Raw genomic sequence first — 11,694 nt, 5'->3', positions numbered from 1 at the left:
GTGCCACTCCTGTGGCTCTGCTGGGCTTGGTGTTGGTGCTTCCTCCCTTCTTTGCAAACGGTGCCAGAACTTCTCTGTAGCAGCAAGAGCACCAGTTAGTCGTGTAGATGGGCCTTAAGCCAAGAAGTTTTTGACCATGCTTGTAGGAACATTTCAGTTTAGCTTATGGGCACTCTGAAAGTAATGGATATTTATAAACTTGATTTTCGTAGTGGCAGCTTGTTAGTCGTGTTAGTTCTATGCCTGTTAATAGGCTGAGTTTTAGTTTTTAGAAATGCCTGAAATAGGAAATCTATTGTAATATGTTCTTGTGGGGTTTCAAGTCTGACTTATGTTATAAAACATAATCAAACCTTAAAAGCAGGTAGTAGGAAATGAAAATAGTGCATGGCCTTTTTGATCTCTGAGGGTAGTGCTCATTTTTGTGGCACTATGGCTGTCATTAGCTCATGTCCTCACCTCCTGTTAGTACTCTCGATGTTCAGCTGCTCTGTGAAGTATTTTTTAATTAAGTCTTTTCCTGCAGTGACCTTGTCACTGCACATTGCAGCTAGATATGGCTGAACAAATGATCTTCCCTCCTAAAATCAGTCTTCCTCTGTGGAAACACTGTATTGATTTCAGTCTCCTATTTGTAAGGTTAATTAACGTGTGGAGAAGCTGCTGTGAAAACTGTGTGTTACCATTAACGAGTCAGAGCTTTTGATCCCTGTTCCTGTTGCTTTGATTCTTTCTTCTTGACAGTTTACAGGATGGCTGCTGCTAAAATTCGAGCTTGAAGTTATTTATCACTCAGAGCCAACTTGCCTGGTTTAATGCAGTAAGTTTGGGTTAGGTTTTCCTTGCAAGGTTTGTTTGTCCACTGCAAGATACAATTTTTCTTTCTGTGCTTATCACTTCAGAGGTTGATTTGAATCTTGAGTGGGGAGGGATATCATGCTCTTTAATCCATCCCAACTCATGCTGTTTTCTTTTTGTGAATAGGAGACTGCAGTGTAGGGAACGAAACTTTGAGAACAAGAGAAAAAAAAAGTGTGGCAGCAATGATTTATAGTGAGTAAAGCTGTAATGTGGTGTTACATCACTATTCTGCATTTAATTCAAGTCTTAATATATAAAAAGGAAGAGTGATTTACAAAAATGTGAGATAACAGTGACTTAATCTTTCTTTATGACTTCAAATTTGCAATAAATTAGGAGTTCTATAGAGAAATAGAGAAAATGGAGTTGTTTACAGCCTCCTACAAGCTCTTACTGAGTCATGCTGGGCCTGTATGTAGGAACTGCTGTTTTGGCTCACACTCACTTGTAATTTTTACAGGACCAGCTGTATCTGTGTATTCAAATGCAAAAAGCCTGGAAGTGTTGTCCAGTTCCTATTCCACTGTAGAACTAAGAGGTTTTCACTTTCCAGGGGATTATTTTGAAACAGCACAGTCCCAGTGCAGGCTGGGACAGAGACTCAGTGCTGAAGCTGGTGGGTGCTGTGACCTGGATTGCAGTGAGCAAACCTTACCCGAGTTCAGCTTTTGAAATGGAGATCCCCTTTTCTCCTGTATTTCCTCTGCCTTGTGCTTGTTTGCAGACTCTGTGACACTGCTGTTGGTTTCTTCCTTCTTAGTAAGTGTCAAGTTATGGCTGTGACTTTTCCTTTACTTTGGTTAATGAAACAAAGGCATGGGGAAGGTGCAAATAGTGTCTCAGTTCAAGTATTAAGCATCATCCATGAGACATTTGGTTGTAGGGAGAGGAAATAAATATACAAACACAATCCCCCCCACTCCCCTCCAGAACCAAGAGCAAATTCAGTATTTTCCAAGGTTTCTGATTTACACAGGAGGTTTCCAGGAATATGGAGCACAAACAGATATGATTGATCTCCCGTGACAAAAATTTACATGTATTCAATTTAGTCAACACAGCTCAGGATGAGAAACCACTGATGGATAGATCATGTTAACCCTACATGTCAAACAGATTTGATGTCAGATGAATCAGAAGGAAGAAACCTATTTACAGGAAGGTCATGTTGCACTGCCTCTTTACTGTTCTTCCAGGATTTCTGTACTGTTTTTACTTGCCTGATTTGCTTTTCTGTCCTGAATCTGCAGAAACAGCAGCAGGGGTGTGGTTTTTTTGGGAGTGGCTTCCAAGCACTTGCACAACATTCAAGTGCTTCATCTGAGGAGTCTGGGTGGAGCTCAGGTGCCTTCCCCGTGCTGGGTCATCTATCAAATACAGATGTTGGCAGATGAAGTGACTTCAACTGACCAGTCCAGTTACTGGCTCTTCTGGGGTCATCTTGGCTGTATTTTGTATTTGGAACTTATTTAACTCCTTTATCACCCAGAAAATATTACTGGGCAAGTGAAGCACTGGAAGGGGTAGAAGCAGGGGTCTATAAACACATTCTAGATGGTCTGTGTTGTGGGAGCATCTGATGCCTCCCTCATCTTTCACTTGACTTTGGGGGCTGGGTGGCTCTTTAGGGAGGATGTGGAGAGGCTTGGGTTGGATGTTAGAAGAAGGTTCTACACCAGAGGGAGGTCAGGCACTGGAACAGGCTCTGCAGGGTGGTGGTCACAGCACCAAACCTGCCAGAGTTCAAAAAGAATCGGGATGATACTCTCAGGCAAATGCTGTGGCTCTTGGGGATGGTCCTGTGCAGGGCTAAGGCTTGGACTTGAGGATCCTTGGGGGTCCCTTCCAACTCAGGATATGTGATTCTGTGACTTTGGGTAAAGAGATGATGCTCGGCATCTGTGGCAAAATGCAGGGGAAAAGAAAATTCCTGAAGAAATTCAGTTCTTGTTCAGAATTTGGGCTCATTTATAGTTATCAATTCCTAATAGTGCCTCAAGGATTTTTCCTCGATGACTTCCCTAGAGATCCCAACTGATGCTGCTTATGCCTGAGGTAGGATCAGGCACCCCAGCCTGCTGTCCCCCAGCCCTCTGGGGGCCCACAGCAGCTCCCTCTTTTCAGAAGTCATGCACAAGCCTCATCCTTTGTCTGCAGGCCCCAGGTTGCATTTCTTGGCAGGGATTCTGCATCCTTCACTTGAGCACACTCAAGGGGTCTCATGTGGAAGGCAGAGCCTAGAGTATTGTCTTGCCCAGCAAGTGAGACACAGGTGGTTCATGACATAGATCCATGTGTATAATTTACCTCCAAGCACAGGAGTTGCTGGCACACACCTGGATTATTCATTTGCTGGATTGTTCTCTTTGCAATTCTTCTTTGGTCAGTTCTTTGCAGGGGGTATGATTTACGTTTTCTTTGCTTTTACAACTTGTGGTTCTCCTCTCTAACCACAGGAGCTTCCGCCCTGCCAAGAAAGCCCCTTGTATGTGTCACTGGAGGGGGCCGTTGCTGCTGCCTCTGGGTGACCACTGCCACATGAGGATGGGTGATGCTTCCTGGAACTTTGCACATATGGGCTTTCCTGTTGATTATTCTTCAGTGTAAGGTGGGGGGTTTTCTGTGTGTGTGCGTGGGGGGGTTTCCTAATTTTTTTACATTTTTTTTTTTTTATTACTCCTTCACAAAGAAAGTCCCTTTTTCCTGGGTCTGTCAGAAAGGAGGTGCTGCTGACTTTGGTGCCATTGCTGTTGGGGCTGCTACTCAGAACTGAGTTATGAAAGATGGTTTAGGAACTGGGTTTATTTATTTGGGTATGACACCATGTTGGTGAGTGAGGAAAGGTGCTGTTAGGCTGCCGAGATGTGTGAGGCTCTCTGGTGCTATGTGACCTGTGCCCCGTGGAGGGTTGGTTGGAGGATCAGTGTGAAGATGCATTGAGGGAGGCAGGAGCCATCCCAGAGCCTCCTGGGTTTGGCATTGGGCTGAAAAGAGACCAGCTGCGTTCTTGTGATTGTTAACTACAGGTCAAAAATCAATAGATTCAACTGTCAAGCTGCGTACAGGGGGTTAATTACCACTGTAAGTGTTGAAATTCTTTTCCTAGATGTTGATTTCCTGTTCAAATGGAGACTTTTCAAATAACAACAAACAAATCCCCCTAAAACAAACAACAAAAATGCCAAACCCAAAGATACCGTGCTTCCAGTTCTTCCATACATTCATCTGCAGTGTCAGGAGGGCTTTGGCTGCATCCATCTTGCTGCAGGACCGTGATCTTAGTGCAGCAATGCACAGTGGAGCATCACTGTTAATACCATCAGCTAATAATGCCCAAATACGTGTATTTTACATGGCTTAGGTTTTATTATGATCTGTTTATCCTACATTAAGATTCCATGCAGTAGTGAGAATTTTGTTGTACACGTGTTCATCTTATTGGAGCAGTTTTTGATTTTAAATACCCATATCCCATTTTTCCCTACAGGATTGACCTCTGTAGGCTCTCTTAGAAATACAACCAACTCAAAATATTTAATCTGTGGATATTGAAAGAATAATGAAAGTATAACATAGTTTACAGGGAGTACAGAAATACAGAAAAACGCTTCTGCTCAGTTTTCTGTTCAGCATTTATACATGTAATTTTGTTTTGTGTCACAGTTCACATTCAACTCCACTCAATAGAGAAAACACATTTTCAAGGAAATGCTTCCCTGGCATAATATGAGGCTTTTTGGTGGGGAAACAGCCCCTGATGCCTGCAGTCAGATCATTGCACCTTCTTGCTACAAATCCATTTGAAAGAGCTGGAGTGGGAAGGGAAGGTCACTGTGGAAATGTGGAGGCAATTTGTTGGAAGATATGCAGACAGTGATTTTAACAGTGGTCCTTGTCTTACCTTGCCTGTGTCCTGGTTCTCTGATGCCTCCCAAAGCAGATCACTGGAACATCCGTGGCCCTGAGGGACAGGGCTGTGGTTTCAGGCCAGAGGTGGATCTAGAGGGGTTCTGGTGAGTCTTCCATTGACACAGCATGATGGTGATCATCAGGAGCTGGAGGATCAGGAGGCAGAGGCCTGTCAAGGGGGCCCAGATGAAGATGTGACAGAAGGAATTCAGCTCTTCCTGCATTGTTGTCTCTGTAGGAATAGAGAAGGGGAAAGGTCCAGCAGGTGCTCAGGGCTGGTGTTAAGCCCAGTTGTGGTGTTGCCAGGGGAGCTGCCAAGTGCCCTGCCTGGCATTCCACGAGACTGGTGGTGAGGCAGAGGGCTTCCCCTGGGCCTGCAGGGATGTTCTTCCTTAGTGCTGCTGCTTCCAGCATTTTCCTGGGCACTCGAGGGAGGACACATAGCCAAATATTTTCTTGTGTCTCCTGAAGAGGGTAAAACTTGCCGGAGCTTGCAAGGCTCTTCCCCCTCTCCCCCTCTTCCAAGTGTGCCCAGGCATGAAACATACTCCTGCTTTGTACCTCATCCTGGGCCTTTCCTACTTGGGATGAAACTATGTGGTGTTTAATGTTTCCAAATCTGCTGAAGTGCTGTGGATTTTCACTCTCCCCCCATCCCAAAATGCTTGCAAGATCCCCCTCAGTATCAGTGGATGTAACCCCAACTCTTCCCCTCTCCCTCCATTTATCCAGGCTACCTGGATCCAAGGCCTTGAGGCAGGGGTCCTTTTCAGTGATGCCACGCTGGGTGGTGGGTCCTGGTGTGCTGGGTGCCACTGTGGTGGTGACTGTGAATGAAAATGGATTAATTCAGCACGTGGGGAAACACAATAAAACAGGTCTCTCCTGACCTTCTGTTCTCCTGTCCCTGCCCAGGGCACAGCTGTTCCTGTGCACAGCATAGGGCTCAGCTCTGGAGGGACTTCAGAGAGCCCATTTTGGATGGGGACTCCTCAAGGGAGGGTCTCCTAAGAGCCAGTAAGGAGCAATACCCTCCTTATTTCTTGCAGTCTGCCACCATCCTCAGAAAGACTGAACACTGAGTTTTGGGACCTATGTGTGATGAGGAAGGAGAGAGAGGTGGTGGACTTTGCTTTAGTCTTCTGATTTCAGAGGCATGAGTGAAATTAAGAAGTGGGGATAGGGAGTTGGTGCTGGGTCTATCTAATCATCTTTGCCTTTGGGCAGGAGCAATCCCATGAAGAGAGACAGCAAGCTGGGAGCCTCTGGCAGGAGGACGAGTGTGTTGGTCACAAGATGCCTTGGGCAAGCAAGCAGGGAAATGGAGTTTGTGGGAGAGACAGCTGGTTAAAAATGGCACAGGCAGGAGGTGCTGGGGATTTTGGCAGAGCTTAAAGAGGTTGAGTGGTGGAGGTTTTGCTGACCTGGGAAGAAGGCAGGCAGGCCAGGGCTGAAGTACAACATTTGCTTGATGCTCACGAGGCAGAAATAGTTCCCCTCATCCTGCTGTGTGAAAGACTTCACTACCAACCGATAGATAGTGTTGTCTTTGCTGGCCTCGAAGCGTGTGGATGTTCTCAGATCCCCCTTGAAGGTGACTCGGGACAGGGAAGAGATAAAGACGATGAAGTGAAGGGTCCCATTCTTGTCCTGGTGGACCCAGGATACTCCATGATCCCTGTCAGTCTGACACTCCAGTTCCAGCTGCTGTCCCACCTGGAGCTGGGTGACGGTGTCACAAAACCTGACCTTCATCTCATACATATGGCCATGGATTCCGGGGCAGCCTGGAGGAGAGAAATCCCTGTGGAACCACTTGGAAAGAGCCAGTGATCCCTTTGGGAAAAATCTCCTGCTCTGTCCATAGGATGGAAGTACAAATGCAAAGGGAGGACCATGGTGTCTGGATGACTGGAAGGTTTTGTTGGAGTCCTTGCTGGGATCATGCATGGAGGGTGCTCATCAATCAGCCATGTGGGCTTTACAGATGGGTGGTGCCCTTCCAGCTGCCTTCTCAGAGATGTTACTCCTTTCCAGCTTATCTGAAGTGACTCCCTAAACCCAGTTACTGCTAAGTCCCCCTTTTTCCTGACCTTCTTCTGCTCTCTCGAACTCCTTGTCCAGCCAGGCTCCTTTCCTGGTGCTCATGGCTGCCCTGTGCCAGCTGAGGCGATGCCACCTTTCCCTCCACAATTACTGAGCACACCTCAAAGTCAGATTTTTTGGTTTGCTCTTTTTCCCCCTTCAACTATTTATCCCAATTTCTTGGATTCAGTGGAAGGATTTTTCCTTGCTTCTCCCAGTGAAGGAGCTGCACCACCCCGTGTCCATACTCACAGAGTCCCAGAGCGAGCAGGAGGAGCAGGGCAGGAGACCCGTCCATCTTCTGCTGGGGGTGTCTGTCCTTGGAGACGGTGCAGTGCTGCTGAGATGATCTTTGTCACTTGACTCGGGAGGCTGGGTCACACTTTGGGGAGGATGTGATGTCATCGAGACCCTCTTGGGCAAAGAGATGGTGCTCGGCATCTGTTGCAAAATGCAGAGGAAAAGAAAATTCCTGAAGTTCAGTTCTAGTCCTCAATTGCGGTCATATTTCCTTATCAGTTCTTAATTGTGCCTGAAGGAATTTGCCTGGATGACTCCCCTAGACCTCCCGCCTGATGACTGCTCATCTCTGAGGTAGGATTGGGCACCCCAGCCTGCTGTGCCCCCAGCCCTCTGGGGGTCCACAGCAGCTCCAGCTCCACAGAAGTCACGGACAAGTCCCATCCTTTGGCTGAAGGCCACAGGTTGTGTTTCTTGACAGGGATTCTGCATCCTTCTCTTGAGCACACTCAGGGAGTCTCGTGTGGATGGCAGAGTCCAGAATATTATCTTTACTCAGCAAGTGAGACACAGGTGTTTCATGGCATAGATCCATGTATCATTTATCTCCAAGTACACACGTTCCTGACACACAGCCGGGTTCTTCAGGTGCTTGATTGTTCTCTCTGCAATTGCTCAGGAAAAACTACTTTGTGCAAGGCAGGTGGTCAGTGAGCTGAACACACTGAGAGTGCCCAATGCCCAGGTGTATGATTTGCTTTTTCTTTGTTTTAACATCTTATGACAACTCCTCTAACCACAGGAGCTTCCGCCCTGCCAAAACCCCCTTGTCTGCTTCACCAGAGAGGGCTCTTTCTGCTGCCTCTGAGTGACCACTTGCACATGAGTGATGCTTCCTGGAGCTTTGCACATACAGGCTTTCCTGTTGTTATTTTTCTGTGTGTTTTTTCTTTCTTGTTTTCTTTCTTTTTTTGTTTTTAACTCCTCCTTTGCAAAGAAAGCTCTTTTTTCCTGAGTGTGTGAGAAAGCTGGTGCTGGTGATTTCATTGCAATTTGTTCTTGGGGCTGCTACTCAGAGCTGAGTTATGGAAAATGGTTTAGGCACTGGGTTTATTTATTTGGGCCTTGCAACATGTTGGTGAGTGAGGAAAGGTGTTGTTAGACTGCTGAGATATGTGAAATTCTCTGGTGCTGCGTGCCCTGTGCCCTGGGGAGAGTGGGTTGGATGATCGGTGTGAAGATGCATTGAGGGAGGCAGGAGCCATTCCAGAGCCTCCTGGGTTTGGCATGGGGCTGGAAAGAGAGCAGCTGTGTTCTGTGTTTCTGAACTACTGATCAAAAGTCAGTAGATTCCACCATGCAGTGGATTTTGAGCTTACAACTCAGTGGTGTAATTCTTTTCCTGGATGCTGATTTTTTGTGCAAAAGAAGACTACTGAAATAACAACAATTGAACCCCACAAAACAAACAAAAACACCCCCCAAACCCAAAGATATCCTGCTTCCAGTTCATCCTTACAGTCATCTGCAGTGTCAGGAGGATTTTGGCTGCATCGACCTTACTGCAGGACCGTGATCTTAGTGCAGCAATGCACAGTGGAGCGTCACTATCAGTAATGTCAGTTAATAATGCCCAAATATGTGTATTTTACATGGCTTAGAGTTTTGTTTTGCTCTGTTTATCCCACATTAGGATTCCATGCAGTAGTGAGGACTTTGCTGTACATTTGTTCCTCTTGTTGAAATGCTTTTTGATTTAAACACCCATGTCCCATTTTTCCTTACAGGTTTGACATCTATAGGCTCTCATAGCAATAGGTCTAGCAATAAATATTCAGTCTGTGGATCATGAAAGAATAAATTAATTTGAAAGTATAAAAAAGTTTACAGGGACTACAGAAATAAGCAAAAACACTGCTGCTTGGTATTCATTTAATTTTGTTTTGTGTCACAGTTCACATTCAACTCCACTCAACAGAGAAAACACATTTTCAAGGAAATGCTTCCCAGGGATAACATGAGGCCTTTTGCTGGAGAAACAACCCCTGATGCCTGCAGTCAGATCATTGCACCTTCTTGCTACAAATCCATTTGAAAGAGCTGGAGTGGGAAGGGAAGGTCACTGTGGAAATGTGGAGGCAATTTGTTGGAAGATATGCAGACAGTGATTTTAACAGTGGTCCTTGTCTTACCTTGCCTGTGTCCTGGTTCTCTGATGCCTCCCAAAGCAGATCACTGGAACATCCGTGGCCCTGAGGGACAGGGCTGTGGTTTCAGGCCAGAGGTGGATCTAGAGGGGTTCTGGTGAGTCTTCCATTGACACAGCATGATGGTGATCATCAGGAGCTGGAGGATCAGGAGGCAGAGGCCTGTCAAGGGGACCCAGATGAAGATGTGACAGAAGGAATTCAGCTCTTCCTGCATTGTTGTCTCTGTAGGAATAGAGAAGGGGAAAGATGCATCAGATGCTCAGGGCTGGTGTTGGGGCCAGTTCTGCTGTAGCCAAGGGAGCTACCAAGTGCTCTGCCTGGCATTCCATGAGGCTGATGGTGAGGCAGAGGGCTTCCCCTGGGCCTGCAGGGATGTTCTTCCTTAATGCTGCTGCTTCCAGCATTTTCTTGGGCGCTTGGGGGAGGACACATAGCCAATAGTTTTCACATGTCTCCTAGCAAGGGTAAAAGTCCTCTCCCCCCACTTCCCTGTGTGCCCAGACACGCTCATACTTTTTTCCCCATCCTTAGTCTTTCCTACTTGGGATGAAAAATTGAAGTTTAATCTTTTCAGCTCTGGTAAATCTCTATGGATTTTCACTCTCTTCCCATTCTAAAATGCTTTCAGGATCCCCCTATGTATCAGTGGGCCAGATCCCAGCTCTTTCCCTCTCCTTCCCTACATCCAGGGTACCTGGATCTGGAGTCTTGATGCAGGGGTCCTTTTCAGTGATGCTGTGCTGGGTGATGAGTCCTGGTGTGGTAGTGACTGTAAATGAAAATTCAGCATGTAAGCAAATACAGTGAAACAGATCTCTCCTGCCCTTTCTGCTCTCCCAGCCCTGCCAAGGTTTGTCTGCTCCTGTTCACAGCAGAGAGCTCAGATCCATATGGAATTCATAGAGCCCCTTTTGGATGGTGACTCCCCCAAGGAGGGTCTCCCAAGAGCCGCTAAGGAATGGCATGGTCCTTATTTCTTTCTATCTGCCACCCTCCCCAGAAAGCCTGAGCACCCTGATGTTGCTAGGGCTTCTGGGACCGATGTTTAGGGGAAAGGATGGGGTAGTGCTGGACTTTGCTTTCATCTTCTCCCATCAGAGCGATGGATGGAATGGAGAAGTGAGGCTGGGGAGATGATGCTGGGTCTGCCCAATCATCTTTGCTTTTGGGCAGGAGCAATACCATGAGGAGAGAGAGCAAGAAGTAAGCCTCTGGCAGAAGGATTAGTGGGTTGGTCCCAAGACGCCTTGGGCAAGCAAGCAGGGAAATGTAGTTTGTGGGAGAAATGGCTGGGTAAAAAAGGCACAGGCAGGATGTGCTGTCCACCTTGGCAAAGCTGAGCGAGGTTGAGTGGTGGAGATGTTGCTCACCTGGCAGGAAGGCAGAGAAGATAGGGCTGAAGTACAACATTTGGTTGATGTTCATGAGGCAGAAATAGTTCCCCTCATCCTGCTGTGTGAAAGACTTCACTACCAACCGATAGATAGTGTTGTGTTTGCTGGCCTCAAAGCGTGTGGATGTTCTCTGATTCCCCTTGAAGGTGACTCGAAACAGGGAAGAGATGAAGACAATGAAGTGAAGGGTCCCACTCTTGTCCTGGTGGACCCAGAACATGCCACTGTCCTTCTTGTCAGTCTGACACTCCAGTTCCAGCTGCTGTCCCACCTGGAGCTGGGTGATGATGTCACGAAACCTGACCTTCATCTCATACATCTGGCCATGGATCCCTGGGTAGCCTGGAGGAGATAAATCCTTGCTGGAACCTCTTGGGAAGAGCCAATGGCCCCTCTGGAAGAAACCTTTCCTATTCATGGAATGGAAGAACAAATGCAAAGGAGGACCATGGTGTCTGGATGACTGGAAGGTTTTGTTGGAGTCCTTGCTGGGATCATGCATGGAGGGTGCTCATCAATCAGCCATGTGGGCTTTACAGATGGGTGCTGCCCTTCCAGCTGCCTTCTCAGGGATGTTACTCCTTTCCAGCTTATCTGAAGTGACTCCCTAAAATTACTCTCTACTGGATCCCCTTTTCTCCCCTTTCTCCCTCCCCTCCATAACCCTTGTCTGACCAGGGTCCCTTCCTGGTGCTTGTGATGCTGCAGCCACCCCTCTGGCTGCCCTGCACTGGCTGAGGTGATCATGGCTGTTCTTCCACAGTTACTGAGCACATCTCACAGTCAGCTTGTTTGGATTGCTTCCCACCCCATCCCCCTCTGCCCCCCCCCCCCAGCCTTTAATTTTTAGCCCAATTTCTTGTATTCAGTGGAAGGTTTTTCCTTGCCCCTCTGGGTGATGGGGCTGCACCACCCTGTGTCCATACTCACAGAGTCCCAGAGTGAGCAGGAGGAGCAGGGCAGGAGACCCGTCCATCTTCTGCTGGGGGTGTCTG

At 47.2% G+C, this 11,694-nt stretch overlaps 2 protein-coding genes across 2 annotated transcripts; both read right to left on the bottom strand.

The window, feature by feature from the left end:
- Positions 1–4,607: 4,607 nt before the first annotated feature.
- On the bottom strand, positions 4,608–7,364 carry LOC116786224 (T-cell surface glycoprotein CD8 alpha chain-like). The gene is made up of 4 exons (XM_032686651.1): positions 7,108–7,364; positions 6,195–6,557; positions 5,508–5,597; positions 4,608–5,002 (listed from the first exon to the last, which is right to left on the bottom strand). Exons 1-4 carry the CDS (start codon positions 7,151–7,153, stop codon positions 4,803–4,805), a joined length of 699 nt encoding a protein of 232 aa, XP_032542542.1. The 5' UTR covers positions 7,154–7,364; the 3' UTR covers positions 4,608–4,802.
- Positions 7,365–9,188: 1,824 nt separating this feature from the next.
- Positions 9,189–11,694, bottom strand: LOC116786222 (T-cell surface glycoprotein CD8 alpha chain-like). Its single transcript, XM_032686649.1, has 4 exons — positions 11,630–11,694; positions 10,676–11,041; positions 10,000–10,074; positions 9,189–9,527 (listed from the first exon to the last, which is right to left on the bottom strand). Exons 1-4 carry the CDS (start codon positions 11,673–11,675, stop codon positions 9,328–9,330), a joined length of 687 nt encoding a protein of 228 aa, XP_032542540.1. The 5' UTR covers positions 11,676–11,694; the 3' UTR covers positions 9,189–9,327.

Source organism: Chiroxiphia lanceolata, chromosome 4 (assembly GCF_009829145.1).
Source record: "Chiroxiphia lanceolata isolate bChiLan1 chromosome 4, bChiLan1.pri, whole genome shotgun sequence".
In the NCBI taxonomy this organism is placed as follows: Eukaryota; Metazoa; Chordata; class Aves; order Passeriformes; family Pipridae; genus Chiroxiphia; species Chiroxiphia lanceolata.
The sequence above is the reverse complement of the archived record's forward strand: the minus strand, read 5'-3'. Positions and strand labels throughout refer to the sequence as shown.